Source organism: Arvicanthis niloticus, chromosome 3, assembly GCF_011762505.2.
Source record: "Arvicanthis niloticus isolate mArvNil1 chromosome 3, mArvNil1.pat.X, whole genome shotgun sequence".
NCBI lineage: Eukaryota > Metazoa > Chordata > Mammalia > Rodentia > Muridae > Arvicanthis > Arvicanthis niloticus.
In genome coordinates, this window is record NC_047660.1 from 52,580,765 (window position 1) to 52,607,015 (window position 26,251).

A 26,251-nucleotide genomic window follows, 5' to 3' on the forward strand; every position below is an offset into this window, starting at 1 on the left:
GAAGGCCTTTTCCTGCTCAGGTGTCACTGGGTGGCTGAATTGGAAGGTTTTGTCCATGGCTGGGCCAATCACTTGATATCTGTTGCTTGACAATAGGGAGAAGCATCCTGGAGGAGAGCAGAGCTCTTGTCTGTAATGGATTCTCTTTTGAAGGAGCCCAGGGTGTCTTTCTTGTATCCTCTTTTTGAGCTGGCAGACATAGCCTTAAAGATCAATCCTGCTTAGGAAGGGATGGTCTCCATCTCCTGAAACATCTCCCTCCTCCTGGACCTCAACTTCTACTCTGTTCATGGGGGTTGCACACAGATCTGGAAGAGTCTCAGTTTTTAGATGCTTCCAGAACTCCCCGGTTTTCCCTTGAGTTTTCAGACTGTTGGGAACTTTCTATCAGTCCCATTAGTGAGAATGACGAATGGAGCCAGGAGTTAGTGGTGGGGCTGTAGGGAACACATTGGGGCTACAGCCAGGTCTCTCCAACCTTCAAATGTGAACAAGTGACAGGCTTCCATGGCTTGGTGTCGGTCCCAGTCTCAGGGTTCCTGTTGGTACATAAGAGCCTCCATCACCCAGGAGCCCCTGTTCTATATCCCGGCTGAGTAAATATGACCGAAGCTTCTGAAGGACAGGGCTCTAGCATTTCTGCCCATGACTTTCTGGGAGTTGGCTACCCTGGCTTGGCTGACTGGCCGGTTGTGTTACTGTGATCTTGGACAGCCCATTGTCGCCTGCCTGACAGAGGACCGATAAGAGCAGCTTGTGGGGATTGTGGGTGTTGGTGGGCTATGGAAAACCTAGCTTCTTGCCCCCATTTTCTCTTGTCTTTCTCCTGCTGGTAGCTGCTCCCCTCCTCAGGTTCTGAACCATCCTAGAGTTTGGGGAAGGGCATCGTGGAAACCACCCTTTTCCCTGGTGGCCTGCCTTCATCACTTACCTACCTTCTACAGTGTGGTGATGCAGCTGGCCCTGGCTAGCTTCCATATTGAGTCATAGGGTAGAAGAGGTTTAGTAGATGGACGAGGAATGCTTAGTCACGTCAGAAACTTCACTCTGCTTAGTGGTCAACAAGTACCTTGCCTTCCATTCAGCGAGGGGCCTGAGGTAGAACATCTGTTTAACCATTTTAAGTGCTTACCATGCAAGAGGGGGGAGGGGGAACCTGAGTTCTTGTCCAGAGCTTGTACAAAAAGAAAGAAAGAAAGAAAGAGGGAAAGAAAGAAAGGAAGGAAGAAAGAAAGGAAGAAAGGAAGGAAGAAAGAAAGAAAGGAAGAAAGAAAGAAGGAAAGAAAGAAAGGAAGGAAGAAAGGAAGGGAGAGAAGCTGAGTGTGGTAGGAAGGTTCATACTCATAATCTCAGTACAGAGACTGGACAATTCCTGGGACTTGCTGGCCAGTCAGCCTTACCTGCTTGGCCTGTCCCAGGCCAGTGAGAGACTCCATCTCAAAAACCAACACACACATACACACACACACACACCACACCACATACACACATACACATATATACGTACACACGCCACACCCCCCACAGAAACACCACACACACTCCACACACACAACAGTGGTGAGCACCTGAGGAACAACATCAGAAGTTTCCTCTGGCTTCTGTATTGGCTACTTCTCAGTCACTATATATAAAAAAAAATCCCATGACCAGTGTAATTTACAGGAGGAACGGCTTACTTTGTTTTATGGGTCCAGAAAAATAGTGTGCATCATGGTGGTGAGGCCCAGCAGCAAGCAGGCATGGTGGCAGGAGAAAGAAACTCCTCAACCATCAGCACAAAGCAGAGAAAGCAAATTGGAGGTGGTCTGAGGATTTCAGTTCTGATAGCCACACCCCAGGGACATACTTCCTCCAGCAAGGTTGTACACGTAAGCCTACCCAAACAGCACCACCAGCGGGGGGGGGGGGGCACCAAATGTTCAAATACCTGTGACTGTGTGGAACATTTCTCATTCAGAGCGCTGTAGCTTGCACACACACCTGCTCACCCACAGAATACACACACACACACTCACCTGACCATGCAGGATATGCACACGTACACAGACAATTGTGCACAATACTTACAAAGCAAAGCTGAGTGCCTTGGGGAGTGGTTGGCCAGGAGATGCGTTTTTTTTTTTTTTTTTTTTTTTTTTTTTTCCTCCTAGCTCTGGCCCTAAGTTACCCCCTTATGGCTCTTTTCTGCCGTTCTTTACCTTTTTTGAGTAGTCGTTTTCTCCATTTCTTCCCCAGCAGCGATACAGTCCCTTATTTCTTTGGGCTTTGAGGTTTCTGCCTCAGATTTGCTGCCATTGTTGGGTAAAGCCAGTTCATTCAGATTCCTTGTCATTACTCAGCCCCACTGCTGTGGTTAATGATAAAGGGGGATTCTAGCGAGTAGAAATTAGAGTTCTTTCTGGCTAACCCGTTTGGGAGGCAGCCCTTTTAGAATGTGCCGGACTCTTCCCCTAATGACAGAGCAGATGCAGCCTGAAGTTGGGTCGTGGTGGCCCAGACCTCTCCAGCAAAGAGAATTCTGTAGTGATTTCTGGCCAAAATTAAAGAGTGTAACTGCACATTCGGGCCCCCTGGGGAGATGTTTTTTAACACACTGCAGGCACAGAATCTTCTGACCTATTTCTAGGTGGGTTTAGCATTTTGAGTTTGGAAGCCTCCAGCATCTAAGATCTTGTCTCAGCGGTTGGGCTTCTGGTGAAATGGTCTGAATGAATGTTCACAGAGCTCTCTAGAGGCCAGAGGTGCCCTCTGGGCTCTGTTTCCTGCTCTACTCTCTCCTCTTTACAAGAGGAGGGGCTTCACTGCTACGACCTGGTTGGGGGCGTGGCTTGCAAAGCCAGTGTCTTCAAGAATCTTGGGAAACTATGAGGGACTGAGCCTCCGGATTCAGTTGCTGTCCTTGGTGTCTAAAAGGTTTCACTTGGCTCCTTCCCCAGCATGGGTTAGGACAGGGAGTGAGTAGGAAAAGGAGCAGGAGCTGGGATAAGAGGAGCATATGGCAGAAGTATCCCGGCTCAGTGACTGCCATCTCCAGCTCCATGGGCCACCCGCTGTGCTGTGCTTCTGCCAGAAGCCTACTGTCTTAGATTGACTCAGTAGTGTTTATGACCTAGTCTCCCTCTAATGATAGGTCAGAACTGGAGTCCTTGCTTGTGGGGAGCCTGCGTGCAAGGAATCAAATGATCTTGGTAATGACATAGAATCAGGGCACTTCAGGCAGCCATTGAGATCTGTCCTAGTCCCGCTCTTGTGGCTAGGTGGAACTCATTGGGCCACTTCAGAGGATGAGCTTCACATGACAGGCAGTGTCAGGAGAGCACCAAGAACCAGATCTGAGCTGGTTTTCCCATATAGTACTTACTCAATGTTTGGAAGCCACCACCCTAATGTCTTTCTAGGTAGCAATTTTACATCTGTGAGAATGGCAAAGCTGCCTTCTCTTATGCTCATGTACAGAATAGGTGAGATTTGTGCAGTTTTAAATAACATGATATTTACAAATGGTTGCTGTGATGTTTCTGGTGTGTGTGGCTCTCATGTAGTTTATCCATCTTCATCTGTTAGTCTGCCCAGTGTCTCTGAGCTATGTATTCCTAGCTACCTGTGTCTACCTATCATCTGTCTATATTTATCATCTATCTTTTCTCTGTCATCTGTAAGTTGTCTGTCATATATGTATCTTACACCTATCTTAATCTACATCTATCTATCTATCATCCATTTATCTATCCATCTATTCTAAGTATCTATGTATATATATATATACATATATATATGTGTATGCATCTGTCATCTATTGAATCTATAGGGAAATCTCTCTCTCTGTCTCTCTGTCTCTGTCTCTGTCTCTGTCTCTCTCTCTCTCTCTCTCTCTGCCTGCCTACCTACCTACCTACCTTGGATGACTATGACAAAATATAATATGGGGCAGTTTACAAACCACAGAAATCTACTTCTCACAGTTATGGATGCTGGGGAGTCTCCAGCATCAAGACACTAGTAGATTCGGTGTCTTGTGAGGGCCTGCTTTATGAGTTATAGACACTGTGTCCTCACATGGTGGAAATTATTGGGAGGCAGTTCATGGACCTTTTTAGTAAGAACCCTAACTAAGTCCATTCATGAAGTCAACAGTTCCATGAACTAATCACCTCCCAAAGCCCTACCTCCTAATGCTATCCCCCTAGAGGTTGGGATTTCAACATGAGATTTTTTGGGGGGAGGACACTACTCTTCTTGAGGTCATACCTCACTCTGTGACCCATCTATCTACCTTCCTGTCTGTCTGTCATCTATTCATCTCTTTTAATTAATCTGTCACATATGCATTAATCTAATGTGTATATTGGTGTCTTTATAATTTGCTGCAGTATTAAATGTGTCTATACATATTTATAATCTATTGAATTACCTATCTGTGTGTCTTGTCTGTCATTCATCTAACCTGTCTCTCCCATCAGTCATCTGTCTGTCTCTCTGAATGGAGGATGCAGTCACCTAAGCCTGAATGTGTGCTGTGTCACCGTATTTTGATAAGATCAGGAAGAGTTTGCAGTCTGTTTTGTGTTTAAGCCTATGTAAAGCAGCCCCTCTTTTGAACACAACAAGAAAAAACAATTACAAACTAAAGTTAAAAAATGTAACTTCTACTTTCCTCCACTCTGGAGTCTAGATTTTTCTTGGCAGCACATCTGGCTTTGTAGCTGTAAATTTGTGTTCCTAGGACACTGTTCTCACTGGATCTCACTTCTCAGTTGTCTTTGGAACTCAAAGGAGGCCAATGCTGCACCTATTCTGAGCTGCTGTGCACACTGAGACCTGTGGTTTTCATGGTGGACCTGCTATCTGATCTAGTGTCCATTCCATCCTGAGTTGGCACCAGCATCCTCTGCTCCATCGTTCTGTCCTGTAGCTTGGTGAGGATCCTAGGATACAGCCCCAAGTCTTTCCTCTGCCAGCCTTGGTGACAGATCCTTTCCAGTGGGTGTTTGGCTAAGGAACCTTTTAGTCATATAGTGCCTACAACTCAGGAAAGTGGGCTTGGGAATGAAGGGCCTGACAGAAAGCAGAGCTCTCTCTCCTCTGGTGGACACTGTGGGCTGTTCCTTCCTCTCTCATAGCATCAAACCAGTGGATGACATCATGGCTCCCATGGTGCTGTAAGTGACTGGTTCAAGAAGATGCATATGGCAGACACCGCTCCTGTTCTCCTTTAACTGGTAGTTGTTACTATCATTATTTATTATTTCGCACCTTAATTCATTATCAGTACAAATCATAACAGATAAAAGCCAGGCTGAATATAGCCACAGTTAAACCTGGGAGAGTATTCAGGGCTACCTGAAGCCTACAGTGTCAGGGAAAGGGGTGTGGGCATTTAATATTTTATAAGAAAAGAAAGTTTTGCTTCAGGGTTTGAGCTGGGAACCTGATCGGAAGTCACAGCTTAAGTAGTCTTGGTTGTGTGTTGGACCATTTTGGGCAATTCTGTGCAACTTCTCTAAGGACAAACATTTAAGGTCCTGTCTGATGGATGCACTTCAACTTATGTCCTATTAATGTGACATGGGGCAATGGGTACAAGCCAGACTGATCCAAAGGAAGGCAAGTGTGGGCTATTAAGGTGCTCTCCTGTTTTGTTCCCTTGTCCTCTGACAAGCTCTGCCGATGACCTCACCTGTGCTTTCTGGAGCCCTCCATAGACATCCAGCAGGAGTCAAGGACAGGATTCTGCCCCTGTTACAAGACCAGAGAAGAAAGTTTATTTGCAGATACAGATTATTGATTCAGTGCTCTGGGAATCTGCGAACCCTGGACCCTCATTTCCGGTCCCGTCTTCCCTTTGACCTTGAAGGTCAAGAGCTGAACTAGCTAACTAGAACTGAAGGGATGGGAGGAAACCCAGAGCTGACTCGGGACTTATTTCATCACTCTGAGCCTAGATAAGGTTCTGATTGATCCAAGCTCTGACGGTGTACAGATAGAAGTCAGAGAGTTTGTGCAGCCAGGAAGCGAGGCAGACAGCCCTAGAGGTCCACATATCTCCACATCTCCAGTGCTGGGATTATCATGGTGAACACTACTATGTCCAAGTTTTCTACATTGGCTCTGGGGATTAATCTCAGGTCTTCATATTTGTAAGGCAAGAACTTAATTAACTAAGCTGTTTCCTCAGCCCAAAGGGTTCACTTGTTTGCTTGCTTGCTTTTTAACAATTAGAATGTGTGTGAATGCCACAGAAACCCTGGGCACATCCCCTACTTACTTTGAGTTGGCCCACAGGATCAGGCTTCTGTCCAGTCCCCAGACTCCCCAACAGCAGAAAGATTCTAGTATTCAGGCTTTATCCTGCATTTCCAACCAACCATCACTTCAAAGTGCCTTTCCTTTTTCTGTAATATAGAGGGAGAAAATGATCAGTTATTGTACATATCCCACTAAGAGGGAGGCTACACCCGTGGGGAGAGGTTTGCCACCATGGTGGTCTACTGACTGCCTTTGGTCTCTCCACTGCTTCTGGTCTCTCCACAAAAGCCCTGCCTCCATGACCTAGATTTCGCCTGCATTCCCCAGGGCTATTTGGACATCGGTCCCCAGTAATACTTAGGCCATGAATTCACCAGCCTAAGTGAATCCCACTTGGGAGAGGTCCCAGCCCCTGTTCAATGTCAGGTTGAGCCAACTGATTTCAGAGGCTCCTTGACCTTGTCTGGGGCTCCTCTTTCCCAAGTCTCTGTGAGGTTTATCAGCTCAGCCCTCCCTATACCTGAGTGTGGAACAAACAACACAGGAATGTGATGTTTTGCTGCTGGGGTTGGGGGTGGGGAGTCCAGGGACAGGGAGAAGAATCCACACTGTCTGGGCTTGAGACTGTTGCTCTCAGCATTGTGTTTTCCTTTGTGTAGCTATCCCAGGGATTCACTAAGGAAACATGAGGTGCAGTGGAAAGAATTTGAGGCCTCGATCTCTCAAGGTCGCATCTTCTTGAAGGGAATCAGGAGACTTTAGTTCTGGGATAGACTGCTGCTTATTAACTCCAACAAGAAGCTCCCCATGCCGGCATAGCTTTCCTTGCTGGTTGGAGGCCCTTCATGCCTCCTGGCATTTGGGAGAGGGTTCAGGGTGTGGTAGACTAGACAGAACTGGGCACGAGGAGGGGTTGGGGGTGAGTTACAGAGGTGGAGGGAGGCAGCCCATCAGCTTCCCTTCTGACAGCACAGCTGGTTTGTAAGAATGTCTGACTCACTGGAGATTTGGGGGCTAAATTTGTTTTGTGAACTGACTTCTGCATTGTTGAGAATTGTTTTACCACAGATTCCCCGTGCCAAAAATGCTCCTCGCTGCCCTGAAGTGGCTCTTGTTTTGTTTGTTTCAGAGACACATTCTTATTGTCACCTGATTTTTCTCTCTTTTTAAGAGCATTCAGCCGTGGCTACTGGAGACTTCTTGTGTTCCGCCACTTCCTATGGCTCTAACTAAATAGCACAGACTAGGTCATTTATAAAGAATGGAGGGTTTGGGGCTCCTTGGTGAGAGTCTAGGAAGTCCAGGAACATGGTGATGGCATTTAGAAAGGGTAGTGGGGCTAGGGCAAAGTGACCAGAGGGAGGTGCTACATGGCGTGATGTGGTCAGACTTGGCCTCTCTTCCTCTTCTTATAAGATCACTAATGCCGTGATGGGGCCCATCCTTATACCTCCTCTAGTCTAACCACTTCCGGAAGCTCCTGCCACTGACACACAACATTGACACTAGAATCTAGGATGAAAATGTAAACACATTCACTTTGGGGAGCTCTGTAGTTCAAAGTTACAGCAGTGCCCCCACTCCCAGCATCTAAAGAGGCAGCTTTCCTATTTCTTTTGAGAATGGGATTTGCTTTGTTGAGCTTTGTGCTTCCTGAGGCAGGGCAGCTCGAGTGCCACCTCCTTCACTACCCTGGTGGGACATCTCTTCTGTGGGGCACAGCTTCCAGCTCAGGAGAGAGTCAGCTCTCCTAGATCATAGGAGAAAGTATAAATACCAACTGTGACACCCATGTCATTCTGTCCCTTGAGGATGTAGTGAGCTGGATGCCAGACTTAGATTGTCTTTGTTACGGTTGTTTCTTGGGTGGTGCACTGAAGAAAGGGGGCTTGGCCTTAAGCCAGGGCTGTGGTCATACATGACCAATGGGAAAATATAATTTAAATATCCTTTTTACAGTAGGAACACAAAATTAAAGATTTTAGGAACATAATACTACATATGCTACCTAAGAGAAAAGTTTAGTAAGTGAAAAGAGATGCATCATTCATAGAAAAACGGCATGTTGTAAAGATTCTTCTGCGATTACATTCTATAGACTTAAAATATCAAAAGATGGCCCTGGGGAGGTGGCTCAGAAGTTAAGAATGTATATTGCACTTGTGGAGGCCCTGAGTTCAGTTGCCAGCACCTATGTTGGTGGTTCTTATCTGCATGCAACTCCAGGGATTCCAGCACCCTCTCTGTGCACCAGTGCTCATGTGCAGGTACACTACCCACTCCAGACAAGTGGACATACACGTGAGGCACACACCCACACACATTTAAAAATAAAAATCTTAAAAGAAATCTCAAAAGGTGCACGTGTGTGTGGGAGAGTGTGTGCTTCTGAAGGTCAGGTAAGAGATTAAAATGGATGGTAAGAGAAGAGAATATTCTAAAAGGTTGTGATAAAGAGGGACAGGAGATCACAACTGGGCAGATACTAAAACAAACTCCAAAATGGTCATAGTTAAAATAGTGAAGCAGTGCTACTTGTATCAAGTCAACCACAATGACCAAAGTGGCTGGTTAAGTAAAGAATGTAACTCCCTCTCTAGGAAAAGGCAGTGTGTAGTCATTACAGACTTCTGTGGAAAACTCCTCCTCATGTGGGTGTCTTCACAGTGTCTCCATGGGAGACACTCTGGTCTGTGTGGCCAGCTGGATGTTGCTTTTTCTTTTGGGTCATGTGCTTTCAACCCAAGACCTTGTACCTGTGAAGCCTAATTACCAAGTAATTACAAACCCAAACTCCCTTTACCATGAATTTTACTTTACTTATACTAATTTAAATTTAATTAAACATATAAATTGCATTTATTTGTGTGTGAGTGCGTGTGTGCGTGCGTGCGTGCGTGCGTGCGTGCGTGTGTGTGTGAGTGAGTGTGTGTGTGTGTGTGCGCGTGCACTTCACAGCATGTATGCGGAGGTCAGAGGAAAAGCTGAAGGAGTTGGTTCTCTCTTTCTACCATGTGGACCTGGGGACTGAATAACCAACCATTAGGCTGGGCAGCAAGTGTCTTTACCTGCTGAGTCATCTTACCAGCCCTAATTAGCTAATTTTTATTTTATTTGTTTGCTGTCTTATCTCTTCCTGTTGCCTAGAGTAGTCTTCAACTCATAGCTCAAGAGAGCTTCTGCCTCACTTTCTGAATTCTAGGACTATAGGCAAACAACATTGTGCCTAATGGACTCCCTCCCCCTTTATTTTTAAAGAGAGAGACCTTTAGTGATGAATGCTTTATGTACTATACTATTTAACACTGTATTTAAAATTTACTTATGTGTATGGATGGGGAAGAAGAATGATCTAGATGTTTGTTAAAATAAAAGACTGCTGAGTATTTTCTTCGGCTGGTTGGATGAATTAATTGCATTTATGGTTCCCCAGGTCTTCAGTTTTCAGGGACTTTTGCATTGGGAGCTGTGCTTGCATCTGGGTCGCCCTGTCATTCCTGAAAACCGGGAGGACATATTGCGAGCCTGTGTTACTGTGAACACGTACTTGCATTTATGGGTGCTGGGTGCTGGCGGGTGTCTCCTGGATGCTAACGAAGCACAGGCCCCTTATCAGGCACTGTCCAGATTGACTCCTATTCAGTCTTTCTAACCAACTGGGGACAAAACACTCTCATTGAACCATCATCCCCAGTGGAAAAGGGAGACACTGGCCAGTGCCTTGGCTGTGTCAGGCTCCAGTGAGGCTGTGATGTGGTTTGTGCTGTACTTTTGGATTCAGTCCAGGTTCCTAGGAAGAAAACACCCCTCCCCTCCCCCCTTCTTTTGGCTTTAAATTGAGCCCAGTCAACAGATGACCTCACCGAGTCTTCCTTCCCTGCTGGACTTCATTTGGAGGGGATGTAAGAGGCATTGTGCAATGTTGGAACAAACAGTAGAGGCCAGCTTCTTTGTTTTTGTTTCTTAGTTTAGCTCCAAGCCCAGAAAATTGATCTATTCCTGACTGTACAGGGAGCCAGCTGTCCAGCGGTTTTGTATAAGGATGGGACGCTTGTCCGTGTACGAATGGGGTCCTATGTGCACTGCAGTTAGCATTTGAACTAAGTGGCCCTTTCTCTATGGCAGTCATGCATTATCCATAAACTATATCCTCACATATAGGTGTGAGCACAGTCCTGTTTGTTTCAATTCATATTTTCACAGACTGTCATCAGTGACTGTGATCAGGCTGCTGTGTTTCTGTGTGGACATCAAGGGACATGTAAACATGACCCTTCTCCTTGATCGGCACATTGTTCTTTCCTGTTATTGTCTGTGGCCTTTGGGCTTCTGGGAGTATTCTGAGACAGCTTTGCATAAGTAAATGTGTGTGTTACCGTTAGTCCCTGCTAAGGGGAAGTCTGAATCCTCAAGCGTATCCTTGGATTGTCTTCTGGACAAGGAGCTTCTGCAATGAAAACTGAGGTAATCCCATTCTTTGTACATAGAAGCTTTATAGCACATGGCTGGTCTGCTTGTCTTTCTTTCTTTCTTTCTTTCTTTCTTTCTTTCTTTCTTTCTCTTTCTTCCTTCCCTTCTTCCTTTCTTTCTTCCCTTCTTCTTTCTTTCTTTCCTTCTTTCTTCTTCTCACCCCTCCCCTCCTCTCCCCTCCCTTCTCTTTCCTTTCCTTCATTCTTTCTCTTCTGATGTTCCATCCTGCCCCATAATCTCTTATGTCTGGCAAGCCAGCACCAACTCTGTGGTTCTGTAGCCCAGGGCAACTGAAAACTGAGACAAACAGAGGAAGTGTCATGAATGACATATTTCTCCAGCCACCTCATCTGACCAGCCCAGACAGTGGCCCACCCCCTGCCACTGTGCTCATGGTTGTTGGTGCTCACAGCTCAATCTGGCCAGAGAGAGTTGACCTAGCCTCATGTGGAAAATCTTTAGGTTGTCCTCGGTCCCCAGATTTATCACGTATCTTGATTCTTTCTCTAATTTGCTCATCGTCTGGAATTTATTTCTGGCAGACTCTGGTGAAAATTGGGAAGTATCTTCTAGTTCCCTTAAGCAGCCCAAAGGGCCTCTTTGTCGCTCAAACACAGGCCTTACGTGCATTCATGAACTTCCACATGCAAACATATACATTCGATCATGGGCATGAGAACACACACACACACACACACACACACACACACACACACACACACCTATGTTTATATACACACATGGGAAAGGGAAAGAGCCAGGCATCCAGCCAGCCTGGGCTTCCTGTGTCCCTAGGGGTTTTGAAAGTAAGTACTGTCAGCCTGCTGTGGGTGGAGCTGATGATGGGCAGATCTCTAGGAAGCTCTGGGATCAGGTTGCTTTGTGTTTTATTGGCATGACAGAGAGCCCTGCTAATGAGGCCAGTTTGTTATCTGCCCTGATTGGCAGCTTTCCCCACATCTGAGTCCTCTTAACATTGGGAAGTGAGTTTACCTGATCCTAACACTTTCCATATAGGGATTTTTTTTTTGTTTGTTTGTTTTGTTTGCTTTGTTTTGTATCCTGGTGTCCCTGAGTGGGCAGGTACGTGTCATGGTGGGTAGTGCAGGGAATTTCCGCAGGAAGTGAGAAGTCTCCTTTTCCGACAGCCCTCAGAGGATCTCTCCAACTTACCCACTTGCCCCGTAAATAGGACAGCTTCGTCTAGTTCCTTGGGTTTTGGTCTGTTTCTGCAGAAGCCTGTTCCTCTCAGGGGATGATTCATAGCTCCAAGCCTTTGTTGTGGTGCTGTGGCCTTGGCCTTTCCTCACACAGTCTTTATCCAGTTTCTCCCCACGCCCTGCCCTGTTCTTCTTCGATGAAACTCCCTACTTGAGGCCACCCTCATTCCCATCTCTTCCCCTGCTGCTGGGTGTGTAGTGGGTCTCTCCAGATGGAGCTTTATGCTTTAGAGACCACAGCACTGGCTGGGAATTGCATGAAACAGCTTCCTACCATGTTACATGCTATTTCACAATAGCCTTATTGTAGTAATTAGAATAATGTCTATTTTACAGATAAGAAAACTGAGGTCCAGAGAGGGTCAAGGACCCTGGGGTTCTACAACCAGTGAGAGAAGTGGCACTAGGGTGCAAACCCAGGCACTGTGGTTTCAGTTTCCCACCTAGACACTCTTGCTGTGCATTTTTTGCAGATGGGGAAGTTGAGGCACTGAGGAGTTAAATAACTTACTCAGCTTTCTGGACCTCATCAGTGGTAGTGCCAGGATTCAAGACTAGACTTGTGACTTGTCATGTCCTTGTTTCTTGCAAGCTCAGAGTGGACAGTTAGAGCACAGGTCCCCAGACATTTAAATGAGCAAATATTTCATTTCATCTTTTCAGATGAGTGAGTCCCCATGGTTTGACTGAGGATGTGAGTGCTGGTGAGCCTGAGGTTTGCAGTGTCTCTGAGAGCAGGGGGCTGGCAGGCTGGGCAGTCACTTCCCAAGAGCTAGAGGAATTCCAGACTTGACACACCCTTCAGAGTCAGAGTGTGTTTCTCCCTCTGGAGAGGAGACGTGAGCTGCTGTCAATGTGGCTTTTGTTCTGAGTCTGATCCAGAGTGCTTGTCTAGTGACAGGAAACAGGAACCTCACCCCTCCCTCAGCCAGTGACTTCAACATTTCTTGGAGAAATCCTACGCATCGGAGCCTGCAGCATTTCCAGTGAACGGGTTTGGCTGTTTGTTCACCTTTGGCTCTCCTTGATTTCTCCCGTAGGCCACGGTTGTGTCATCCTGCTGCAGGCATGGTATTTTCTATGAATTGTCTGTGCTGTGACATGAACATGGAGTAGAGAGGGGACACAGCTTTTCTCAGTGCTGGGAACTAGGGCCTGGGATGCCCTACCATGTAGCCTCCATGGTGCACGCCTAATGTCAGTGTTAGCTGGGAATTGCCCTGGATTCAAGTCGGTAGCTGAAGGAGGAGTGAACAGGAGTTAGAATTAAAATGTAAAAAATGGCCACTGGTCCAGGCTTCGTGAGATTGGGAGTCTGTCTGTACAGCATGGTCTACTAGACCCTCCATGGGTTCCTCCGTCTTCCTAGATGGGTCTTGAAAAATGGCCAGTTTTTCTGAAGCAAAGGCAACCAGGAAGGGTGAAGGGGGTGTTGTGTTTGCCCTTTTCAATAGTAGACGTGTTAACTGAATCCCAGCATTATCTAGAGTCACGTTTCCATGAGCTGCTGGTGGCAGAGTGAAGCCATTTTGATTATCTGGATTGAGAGCTTGAGTCTATCTGTCCATGCCGACTGCAACATTCCCTCCAGGGAGGACTTCGAAGTAGGGGACCCGTTAGGAACACAAGCTTGTTCCTAAGAACATTATGCATCATCACAGGGATGTGAGAAGAGCCACAGGTTGTTTCTCAGGGAAACAGTGAAATTGGTGGACACCCCCAAGTTTGACTTTCATCAGAAGATGGACCAAGAAGATGGTAGCCCAGCATGCTCTTAAGATAAAGTGAAGCTCCACACAAGAAACAAGGAGCATGTGTTTACCCCCTCATTAAAAATATATACATACATACACACACACATACATATATATATATATGCATGACAGATTATGACGAATAGTTATTAATAAGGTGGTAGGATTGTGGGTAACCTTTTCCTCTATTATAATGAAAAAGAAAAAAAAGAGAGATTTAGGGTTCAGACCTGAGTTAAACTCCAAAGCTGATCCATCTGGGTATTCATCTTTAAAAATTACTATTTTTTTTTTTTAAATGCACACACATATTTATTTAGTGTTTGGGGGTGAGTGCATGCACGATGAGAGTGAGGGAGTACCACAGGGTGGAGGTTGGAGGATAACCTGCAGGATCCTCTTCTTTCTCTCCTTCTACCATGTGGTTCTGGACAGCAAGCTTCAGGTCATTTATTAGGCTTGAGGGCAGCAAGCTTCTACCCACTGAGCCATCTTGACAACCCTGATTATGTGACTTTTAAAGCTTGCCTAGAACCTGGATTCTTTGTCTAGAAGGTGGTAGGTGGTCCTAGCAAACTTTTGACATCCTGATTTTAGTTAGTTTTGACATCCCTGATTTTAGGCTGCCCGGCTAACTTATGACAGTTGGCTTCTTGATCATGTGGTAACAGTCTCGTGTATAATGTCTTAGTCTTTGAAGGCCCTCTGTGGTTAACCTGGGCTTCTGCAGATGCATTGTCAGGGCTCAAGGTTTTTGGGGTGTGTGTGTGTGTGCTCACCTTTGTGTGTGCACGAAGGCCAGGGGTTGATAACAAATGGTTTCTCTGTTGCTCTCTACCTTGTTTTATAAAGTGGTTTCTCACTGAACCTGGAATTCACTGTTTTCACTAGACAAGTTGGTCAGCATGTCATCATAGGGACGTGCCTGCTGCTGTACTGGGGTTACGCTGCATGTTTGCATTTTAGTGGGTGCTGGAATCTGGACTCAGCCCTCGTGCTGTACAGTAAGCATGCTGCCCACTTTGCCCATTGATCCATCTCCCCAGCCATGTGGCTCTCCTTAGTCACAGGTCTGCTGCTGTGAAAAGACACGGAGGCCAAGGTGTCTTATAAAAGAAAGCACTTAATCAAAGGCTTGCTTACAGTGTCAGTGGGTTAGTCATTTGTCATCATGGTAGGGAGCATTCGAGCAGGCAGACAGTCACCAGAGCAGGAGCAGCACCCGAGAGCTTACAGCTGATCCACAACCATGAGGCAGTGACAGAGGGGAGGGAGCTCAAGTACTAACTGGGGATGGTGTGACTTTTGAAACCTTAAAGCCCATCCCTTTGGTGACACACTTCCTCCAACAGGCCACACCAGTCCTTCCCAAACAGTTCCACCAACTGCAGATCAAGCATTCAAAATAAATATATGAACCTATTGGGGGAGCATTGCCATTCAGACTACCACGTGGCTCATGGTTTGTTAAAACTTTCAGATCTTGCCCAAACAATGTTCAACCTTGATGAGTGAATGAGCTCAAGCCACCAAGCCCTAGAAAGCCAGTGAAGCTGTTTGTTGTGGAGAGGGTCATTCTGGGCCTTCTCTTCCTGTGCTTGGCCCATGCCTGGTAGTTGGGTCTAGTGGACCTGCTCCTTGGACCCTGACCTCCTGCTGTCTGCAGATGGTCTAAGGGCTCTCACCCCCTCCATGTCTTCTCATATCACCTCTGGATCTGCTTTTGATGAGTCGGGGAATTACTGTTCATCATTTGGCTCGTCACTCCTTAAGGGATTGCATGTTATAAATGACCTTTTATGACAGCCCTCCGATTTCATTAGCTTGCCTTTTATCTAGGTTACCAGGAACGTGGGTGAGCTGCACAGAGGAAGGAGTATGTGGGGCTGACATTTGATGCTCTTATCATGATGCCTCCAGATTGATGTTCACCCACACAAGGGGGTATTTGCCTTTTGACCCTGGGGTTCCATTTAGAGCTGTGTGCTTCAGTGAACCTGCATGTGCTTGAAGGCACACAAGGGTGTGGGAATGGGAAGCCACTCTGCAGCACAGATGCTTGTTGCTGGAGGCTGGAGGAAAGTGAGCTGCTTCACACCCCCAGTTTGCATGGCTTACCATTCTGTTGTATGATAAACCCCCATGACCAAAGCAACTTATGGAAGGAAGAATTTATTTTGGCTTACGGTTCAGAAACAGAGTCCATAATGGTGGGCGGTGGGTGGTGGGGGAGAGGCATGGCCGCAGGATGCTGGGGCAGGAGGCCGAGGGATAGATTGTATCTCCACCCACAGAAAGCAGAGAGGGCTACAAATGAGGTGAGGCTAATAACTGTCAAAGTGATTCACGTCCCTCAGCTAGGCCATATCTCCTAGTTCCAAACTTCCCGAAGCAATGACACCAACTAAGGACCAAGTGTGCAAATACCAGGGCTTCTATGGGTCATTTCTCATTCAAATTACTATAGCAGATAGGCAACGGGGGTGGGGGCCGCGTGCCCCATAGCTGTGACTGGAGAGTCATGTGTCCACCCTACCTGCCTACATTAAGTATCAATCAATGTACATAATATCACTTTTCGATGTGCTCAGACAAGAGGATGCCCATGAGTTGACAGGATTGCTGTGCAATAAATACAAGTTGAGATGTCACACTGTGACAGGTTCATTGTCCTCTCCCCACCATTGATGATTGCTGGAGAGGACAGTGGGTGTGTTTTTTAAATCAGGTGCTGTGAGCGTGCATTCTCATCTGGGATAAGAGTGAAGGCTGGAGGTGCCTTTCTAAGGGCTTTAGCATTGGATATCACCGAGTTGGCAATGCTGACCGTCTTTCTCCCTTGTTCCCAACTTTCATCTCTGGTTGGTCTCCTAGAGTCATTTTCCTGCAGCTTGGAAGGAATGGGTCACTTCCTCTCACCAGGGTGGGTGGACTTCAGAGGCAGGCTGCTCCATGTATCTTGTGACAGGGAGCTCCCTTTGTGTGACAGCGACTATCACCAGTGTCTCCCATTTAAGGTGTTTATGAGGGGGATGGAGTGGATTTTGCCTGATACTGAAGAGGGAGCCATCCCTCAGTTCCATTGTCTGGCAAGAGCTAGAACCAAGGCAGGCTCTGAGAGAGACGAAGGTCAGGGGAGTGGAGAGGAGGTAAGGACCCCCAGTAGTGGCCTACTGTTTAGCTATTCAGACCGCCTCCTGAGCACCTGTCAGAAATGAAAATGGAAGCCAGGGAACCAAAAACAAACAAACAAACAAACAAACAAACAAACAAAAGTACAGGCAATAATACAGGTCCAGCACCCTTTATCTGGAGTGCTTGAGACCAGAAGAGTTTCAAATTTCAGAGTAGGGTATTTGGATATACATAATGAGTTATCTTGAAGATGGGGCCCAGGTCTAAACATGAAATTCTCTTGTAATGTTTATTATTGACCTTATATAATGTCCAAAGACTTTTTTTGAGACACAGTCTCATGGATCCTGTATCCCCGGCTGGCTTCCAACTTGCTTTGATCCATCAGCTTCCTCTACCTCCTAAATGCTGGCTTTATGGACCTAATTTTTTCAGTACTGGGGCATGAGCATGTTAGGAAAGCCTTCTACCAACCAAGCTCCTTCTCTGGCCCCTGAGAGCAGTTCTGTACAGTTCGTTAACATGCCTGCAATATGAGACCAGTGTGGAACTTTCCATCCATGTCATGATATTTCAGATTCGGGAGCGGATTTAGGTCTTTCAGAATTAAGAACTGACAACTTGTGGTCAGTCATTCTCTGGAAGTCCTGGGATTGTCATTGAAAGCATGTCCAGATTCAGGCAACAGTTCCAGGGCACGCTCTCAGCTCATCATACAGCAGATGAACGGCTACTTATGGACTCTGTGGCAATGCTCTAAGGAGGGAAGAAAAGCCAGCGTGTGCAAGGCATTTCACAGATACTTTCCCCATGCCCCATATGTTCCCTTCTCGGCCCTGCACAGATGGGAGCTTTGTGCCTGTTTAGTAGACAAAGCCAGGAAATCCCCAAAAACAACACCAAGGAAGGCTACCAGAGGAAGCAGGCCCGTGTCTTGGGGGTGCTTTGACCCTAATGTTCAGCCCCTTGCTGTTGCTGGCTGCTGGTGGTTGGCTATGCCTTTCTCACAGGGCCAGCTAGCCCAGGAAGGTCATCATACAGATGATCTGTGAGTGATTTTTTCCGGATTGCATCCTCAGTAAGGACCCTTGCTCCCTCCGGAAATGATCCCGACCTTCTGCCCGGTTCCCGAGGAACAGCTCTTCCCTGGAGACCTTCCATGGGAGGAGAACGGTGGGAAAGCTCAGGCAGGCCTTTCAGGGACACGTTTTGCAAGTGTCATTAGCTTAGAGAAATCCTGTTTGTCTCTCAGAAGTGCTGGGCATCACGTGGCTCCCTAATCACGTACTAGAATTGGATATGGACAGAGGGTCTAGCCTTGTAGCCAGGGACCCTGGCTGTTCTTTGAAGATGGCATTACCGTTGTGTGGTGAACAGGCTCCTCACAGGCCTGAGTGGGTGGAAGTGAAAGGAGAGGCGAATGGAGAAACTGTCTACACTCAGCCAAATTTACAATGGCTGCTTATCAGAAACTCCCTTCCCCAGGTCACCACCTGGGCCCATGATCTCAGAACAGGGGCAAGGGGTGAGACCATAAACGGTTCTGTACACCCAAGGCACTTCTGTTCCTTGAGGATGGAGAGGCATGGTGTCACATTGTCTGAGTCTCTTTGTGGGTCCTGTTACTGGTCTGAAGATGTCCCTGGCCATTGTTGCTACTGCCTTGTGGAAGGGTGAATGGAGGCTGAGCCACAGCAGGCTCCTTGCTTGAGCTGCCCTGAGGAGCAAGCACCCTGCATAGAGCGCCCTACACAGGACTCTCAGCTTCTTTAGGTAAAGAAAGAAAGCAGACAGGTCTTGTGGAAAGAAGTGGGCTGTTGAAAGAAATGTTTTTCTCTCAAAAAAAAAAAAAATTAGAGGCCCAACCATGTAGTTCAATCATTCATAAAGGTCTTGCCCACCATGCATGAGACACTAGGTTTGTTGTCCAGCACTGGGGGGATATGAATATGCATGTGTTTAATGGTCACCAACTTTTACCACCAACTGTTAAAACATAATGTCTTAGTTAGGGTTTTACTGCTGTGAACAGACACCATGGTCAAGGAAACTCTTATAAGGACATTTAATTGGGGGTGGCTTACAGGTTAAGAGGTTCAGTCCATCATCATCAAGGTGGGAATATGGCAGCATCCAGGCAAGCATGGTGCAGGAGGAGCTGAGAGTTCTACATCTTCATCTGAAGGCTGCTAGTGGAAGACTGGCTTCCAGGCTACTAGGATGATTCTCTTAAAGCCCACACCCATAGTGACACACCTATTCCAACAGGGCCACAGCTTCCAATAGTGCCACTCCCTGGGCCAATCATCTACAAACTATCATACGTAGGATCTTAAAGGGTATCATGGGGGTTGGAGAGATGGCTCAGTGGTTAACGGTCTTCTAGAGAACCTACGTTTGGTTCTCACCACCCACAAGATGACTCACAACCACCTGTAACTCCAGTTCGGGAGTCCAGTGCTCTCTTCTGGCCTCTGTGGGCACGAGGCACACACACGTGGTAAACAGACTTCCAAGGAAGGCAAAACACCACACACATAAACTGAAACTAGGTCTTAAAGAAGAGTATCTCAAAGCAGCTTTGTTTCCTACTGACAGGATACAAAAGAACCATTCTAGGGACAGAGATTGGTCTTTATTCTCTGAAATGGGCAAATCAAACATTCACTGTGTAGGTTTAAATTATTATCCAACTCAATATTAAGATACTTAAACTAATCACCGTACTCCCTGGGACGAGCACTGTTATTCCCAGACTGAGCATGCTGCGTTCAGTTGTCCTCTTGAGAAATGATTCGGCTCCTTGGTCCCTAAGGAAGGAGATCTGCTCGATGCCAGGCTTCCTGGGTGTGGCCCTGACATGAAGCCTAGCTGATGCATTAGGCTTTCAAAATGTTGTTTATCTACAGATGCATACACGCATAGAAGCAAACATGCATGCATGCATACTATACTAACAGCATGTATGCAGGTCTACACATGAGTACATATGAATACGAATACATTTATATACATCTTCACGTATATAAACATGTAATGTGCAGCCTTGATCTTGGTTTCATTTTTTGGTGCACCATTTTTTCCCTTCCTCCTAGTCCTCTACTTCTCTTGTTTCCGTTTGATGGGGGTCTTCTTATATTTTAAGGTTTCATTGTTGTTCTTTTTTTTTTTTTTTTTTTTTTTTTTTTTTTTTTTTTTTTTTGGCAGGGTGTCGCTATGTGTCTCTGGTTGACCTACTCACTATGTAGCACAGGCTGGCCTCAAACTTGCCAAGCTCCTCCTCTCTTTAACACCTGCATGCTGGGATTACAGGTGTGTCAGCCAGGACTGGCTTGGGTATCTTTTTAAAGCCACTTCTAAGTGTTTGGGAAGGAGATAGACTCTAAGTAAGGAAATAGAATAAAATATGAGCAGAACAAAAAGATGTGAAGAAAGTGTTCCAGATTGAGTTGGTTGATTTGAGTGAGGCTGGTGATGATAACTGAGTAGATGTGACATTAACTTTACTTAAAATTATTTTTATTTTAGAAAAGTTAGCATTGAAAATGGCGGTTTTTCTTTGTGCCCCATTCTGTCTGGTGGAAGGAACATTCCTTGACCAGCAGGGTGGGGCAGGAGGGTCCCCAGGCTTCATAGCGGCCCTCTGGGTTGCATGGGAAAGCTGACCCCGTTACCAGGAGAGCATAGTCGACTCATCGGATCCAAAGATTCTGCATCTGTGGATTTAGTTAATTCTAGATTCAGCCAAACCGCAAATAAAAAAAAAAGTTTGGAAAACATTTATGGAAAGTTTCAAAATGCAAAAATTAAAATTTGCACTAATAGCAGGTCCAGTCAAGTGAAGTGCTATGTGGCACTGCACTGGGCACTGCAAGCAATCAAGATAGAGAGGGTACAAGGCATAGGGAGAGGGTCTGGAATGGAGCCCAGGTGTAGCATGCTGGGATCCTGGGATCAATTCTCGCCTCTCTACAAAAGGACACAGATGGATGTAGTGGGACACACGCACTATGCCAAAATTTATTCAAGGAACTTGAGTATCTACGGATTTCGGTGTACTAGGGATGTCAAAGAATGTTGCTCACAGATACTGAGGGTACACCTGAACCCCATTTACAGTTTCAACTGAATGAAAGGTGAGGTTTGAGTGCCAAGGAATGATTATACAGGGCATACACTGAGCTCCTTCTGTATCTGGACACCATCCCTGCTCTGAGGAGCTTATGTCTGTACCATGTGTGTGTGTGTGTTTGTGTGTGTGTGTTTTGCTCAGATGATGATGGTCGCATGAGCTTGGTGAGAGGTGGTATCAGGTAAAGAGCAAAGGGCATGGATTTGAGTGAGGGGACACTGCCTGAATAAGGAGTGAGGGGTGGGCAGGAACAGAGTAAATCAAAGGAGTTAGAAACCTTGGCCATGGGTGGTAGTGACCATGCTGGGGACAGAGAGTACAACGGACACTGGAGACATCTGCTGGGGTGAATCTAGCTGGCTTCAGGGGAGATGCTTGAGTCTGTCCTTCCTGGCAGAGGTGCATGGGGGCTGCAGTTGCAGATCAAGGGTGTTACAAGGTCTGTGTGGCCGCCTGGGAGTTGGGGTTGGAGTGGGGTGAGGCTGGCTGTAGCCACAGACAGTCTAAGTGCTTGCTGCTAACAAAGTGATGTTTTTGTTGTTGGGGAGTGGGGTGGAGTAGGGAACACAGTTTAGGGAGAAAAACTGGAATTGTCTTGACAGAGTTTCTAGGGAAGGAAACCTCACCTTTCATTCAGTTGAAAATGTAAAATGGGGTTCAGATGTACCCTTAGAATCTGTAAGCAACATTCTTTGACATCCCTAAGACACAGAAAGCTGTTATCAGCTGACATTGTGTTCTAGATTCTAGGTATCTATGGATCCTTTTCATTACAGAGCCGGTTCTTTATGCCTGTGCTTGAGAAGACCCCAGTGAGTGAGCGGTGCAAAAAGAATTCTCTCAAAAGAACTTAGAAGCATGCTTTAAAATACATTCATTTTAATTGCCATTTAGTAATAATGTGGGTTTATAGGGTGCAGTGTGATATTCAATACATGTATGCAATTTATAATGGCCAGGCAAGGACCACTGCTGTACCTCATGACTGTATCTCTGATATGTATGAAACCAAGTTAAGTCAATCACAACTTAGTTGCATCTGCAAGTTTTGATCCTGAGTGTAGGGAATCTAATATTTCATTTGGAAGAATAGCTCCTGGGTTTAGGTGCCCAGAGACCTGAGTTCTTTTTTCTTATTGTTACATGAGTTTTATTGAACCTTGAACAACTAATTTTTGTGTTTTCGTGTGTGTGTGTGTGTGTGTGTGTGTGTGTGTGTTTACATGCGTGCAGAAGATAGGTTGCAATAGTTCCACAAAACCTCATGTCATCTAGGAAGTCGAGTAAGAACCCTCCAGGGGACCTGTGAGAGATAATAGCATGTGCAAAGGCCCTGGGGTGAGAGGAAATAGCCTGATGTAGCAACTGAAAGATGGCCTGCAGATAGAGTACATGGCAGAGACCGCACAGGGTCATGCTGTGGAGGTCAGCCAGGATCTCACAGAGCTTGTTGGGGACTTTAATCAGTATCTGCAACATGAGAGGAAGGCACTGGAGGATTTAGATTAAGGAGCAATGTAAGTTTGATAGACTTTCTGTCTGTGTGATCTTCATAACAAAGCCTGTAGGAAATACAATCCCGTTTAAAGGCTGCAGTGAGATTTAGGGCGGCCAGAGTAATGTACCCAAGGGCACTGCGCGTGACCACTGAGAGCCCGGGAACAAACCGAGCAGCCTGAGTTCATGGTCATTTGTCCAAAGTATCAGCCTACCTTAGTAATATTACAGCAAGCTAAGCTTAAAAATGCTTTGAACTCTTAAGATGAAAGATTGTCCCTCAATTATGGAGTGGAATTACACAGGGGAAACCTGAGTGGCCAGGAGTGAGTGGGTCTGCCGGGTGTTTTGGAGAGGCCGGTCGTGCATGGCTCCACTCCAGCCTCTCCAAATCCCGGCTGTCTACTGGAGTGTCTCACAACAGCTAGCAGCACAAAGAAGGGTTTGGCTTCTCTTGCTGGCCCTCTGACACTGCCATTGTCCGTAAGGACTCATTGTCCTTGGAATGTGCTCCGGGTCTCAGATAAATCGGATCTGAGTAGTTCATGCGTGGTTTCACTTGCCGGCTGTCCAGTGCCAAGTTTCTCCCTGTTGGGTACTCAGTTGGCTTAAGTGCATTCCTAGACATTGTTGGAGAGATCACTGTCTCCAGTGGGAACCCAGGCGGCTCAGTTCAGGGTTCAAGTGGGTGGGTAAGCACTGCTCATGAATTTCTTACGATGATGGATGGCAAATGTCTGTTTCTTCCTAGTTGACCATGTTGTTCCTGAGCCCGGGACAAGCCTATTGGCTGCCTTTGATCAGTGGAGGGAGTGGGCTGACAGCAAGTCCTGCTGTGACTATTCGCTGCATGTGGACATCACTGAGTGGCACAAGGGCATCCAGGAGGAGATGGAAGCTCTGGTGAAGGACCATGGTAGGTCATGCTTTGTTGTACCCTAAAAGCCTTCCTTGAGCAAGTGGGTGGGTGGGCACTTGGGGCTACAACTCATGCTGATTGTAGGGGCCCTAGCCCGGAATTTTACTTTTTGTTCTTAGAGGTGCAGAGTCAGAAATAGTATATGCTGTGAGTCAGAGGACAAATCTCCAGGTATAGGAACAGATAGGGGAAACCTTCATGGAAGTGCTACAGAAGGCTCTAGAATGGGAAGCCAGCTTGTCACAGACTAACTATGTAACCTTGGGCAACTCATGCAAACTTTGAATTCTAATATTTTGAAAATTTGCTCTGCAAACATTGGACTAAGATGCCCTCCTAACATGGAAGTCACCTTCATAACAGTCTTGACTCCAAAAATTCTTTTTTTTTTTTTTTTTTTTTTTTTTTTTTTTTTTTTTTTTTTTTTTTGAAGCTCAAGGACCATTTTAATAGAGTCTATAAGAAAAACCCCAATGGCAGGTACATTGCCTGGAGGAGGGAGGGAGAAAGACAAGAGAAAGAGAAATGACCATGCTGTTAGAGTTGAGCTGGCAGGAGGTCAGCCACATGGTAGACAAGCAGCCACAAAGCAGGGATGGGAGTTGGAGAAGCAGCAAAGGCCAAGGTGTTAGAGAAAGCTCAATTCAAAAAGGGGAAGGAAGAAGAAGGAGAAGAGAAGGAGAAGGAGAAGAAGAGAAGAAGAAGGAGAAGCAGTAGTAACAGCAGAAGATGGAGAGGAAGAAGAGAAGGAGGAAGAGGAGGAGGAGGTGGTGGCAGAGGAGAAGGAGAAGAAGCAGCAGCAGCAGCAACAGGGAGAAAAAGAAGGAAAAGAGGGAGAGGGAAAAGAGGAAGTAGAAGGAGAATTATTATGCTTCCCAGGGAATTGAGAAAAATCAGGCAGATGTCTGAAGCCTTGAGGCTATGAGTCTGGAGCCTGCTGCACTAGGGAGTGGAGATTTAGGACAGAAAACACACTACCTCATTTAAAGGCTAATTATTCCTCCCATCTTTTTAGCATGGCCTAAGATGACCAAAGGGGTGGTCCCTTGACCAGGTGATTCACACTCAGAGGTGACAACTATTCCTCTCCATCCAGAAATAGATTTCATTTCTTCTGGAGAAAAGGCAACAGCTTTTCCTTAATGGCCATTTAGTGTTACTCTAAACTCCCCACACCCCCCACAACCCTAAGAGGTGACCCTCAAATCATTTAGGAACCAGACCAGGTTCCACAGCCTCCAGACACACTTCTGACATTTTTGGCCTCCAGCTAGAACCATTCCCACATCTTGAGAATCCCCAGATGCTGGTGGATTTTAACTTTCAGTTCTTAGGGCCAATCTATCCCAAATCAGGCCAGGCGGGTTACCATGGCAACTCTTGCCTGGCACGAAGTGAAGACCTGGGATGCTCAGAGGCCTTTATCTCAGGCAGTGTCCAGCATCCCCAGGTGGCTTGAATTAAGCTCCAAGGCTCTGAGGTTGTCAAGACGATTGTTTAGAGTTGTGATGGTTCTTGGAGAGGGATGTTTGGTCTGGTGCCTCAGGAGGCAAGAACTCCAAGACGGACAGCTGCTTGCCAAGCTAATGGATTTTTTTCTTATTTTTTTTTTTTTAAATATTTCTTAAAAACCAGCATGGCTTGCCAAAGAAAAGACAGTTTTTATAGCCAAAAGTTTGTAATTCATTTTCTTGTCAAAGTCAGAATAAAGAGTTGTTTTGAGAAAGTTTTTTTTGAAGAAAAAAGGTGTGATAAATGATATACATTTAGCATTAGACTATCTTTTCATTTAAAAATGAAATATAAAAGTACTTTTACTTTTCAAAGTAAAAGAAACCTTTTACATTTATTTTATGTGTATGAGTGTTTTGCTTGTATGTGTGTCTGTGCACCATGTGGGTGCCTGCTGCCTGCAGAAGCCAGAGGAGCCTATTAGATTCCCCTGGGACTGGAGTGATACACAGTTGTGAGCCACTAGTGGGTGCTGGGAACCAAACCTGGATCCTCTGGAAGTGTAACCAGTGCTCTTAGCTTCTGAGCTGACTTTCCAGTCCAAGAAACACGATTTAAGTCACTTCTAAGTGTGCAGTTTAGTGGATTCGCTCAGCCCTTTTCCTTGTTTTTAATCCATCAGTATGGGGCCTCTGAGATGGATCAACAGGTAATGCTGTCAAGTCTGACGATCTGAATTGGATTCTCCGAGTCCACATGGTAGAAGCAGAGAACTGACTCCTCACAAGTTTCTTCTGATCTCCACCAGTATGCTGTGGCACAGGCACATTCACACACACACACACACACACACACACACACACACACACACACCCATACAGCCATATACACATACACTCACCCATACAGCCATATACACACACTCATACAGCCATACACACACACCCGTACAACCATATACACACACACACTCATAGACCTATACACACATACCCAAACACCCAGACACACACACCCAAACACCCAGACACACACACACACACACACTCACCCATACAGCTATATACACACACACACACACTCATACAGCCATATACACACATACCCATACAACCACACACACACACACACACCTATATACATACACACACACACACTCATACATACACACCCAAACACCTATACACACACACCCATACAACCATGCATACACACACCCATACACCTATACACACATGTACATACACACCCAAACACCCAGACACACATACATACTCACCCATACGTCTATATACACACACATACTCATACAGCCATATACACACACACCCATACAACCACACACACACATACACACCTATATACATACACACACATAAACACATACACTCATACACACCCATACACCTATACACACACACCC

At 46.1% G+C, this 26,251-nt stretch overlaps 1 protein-coding gene across 2 annotated transcripts in view; it reads left to right on the forward strand.

Annotated features, from left to right (window-relative positions):
• Positions 1-26,251, forward strand: part of Dpysl2 (dihydropyrimidinase like 2) — a 104,755-nt gene that overhangs the window by 51,108 nt on the left and 27,396 nt on the right. For both annotated transcript variants that reach the window (XM_034497385.2, XM_034497386.1), the window contains exon 4: positions 23,209-23,373. In XM_034497385.2, coding sequence (XP_034353276.1) covers positions 23,209-23,373 — 165 coding nt within the window. The remainder of the gene's footprint in view (positions 1-23,208; positions 23,374-26,251) is intronic.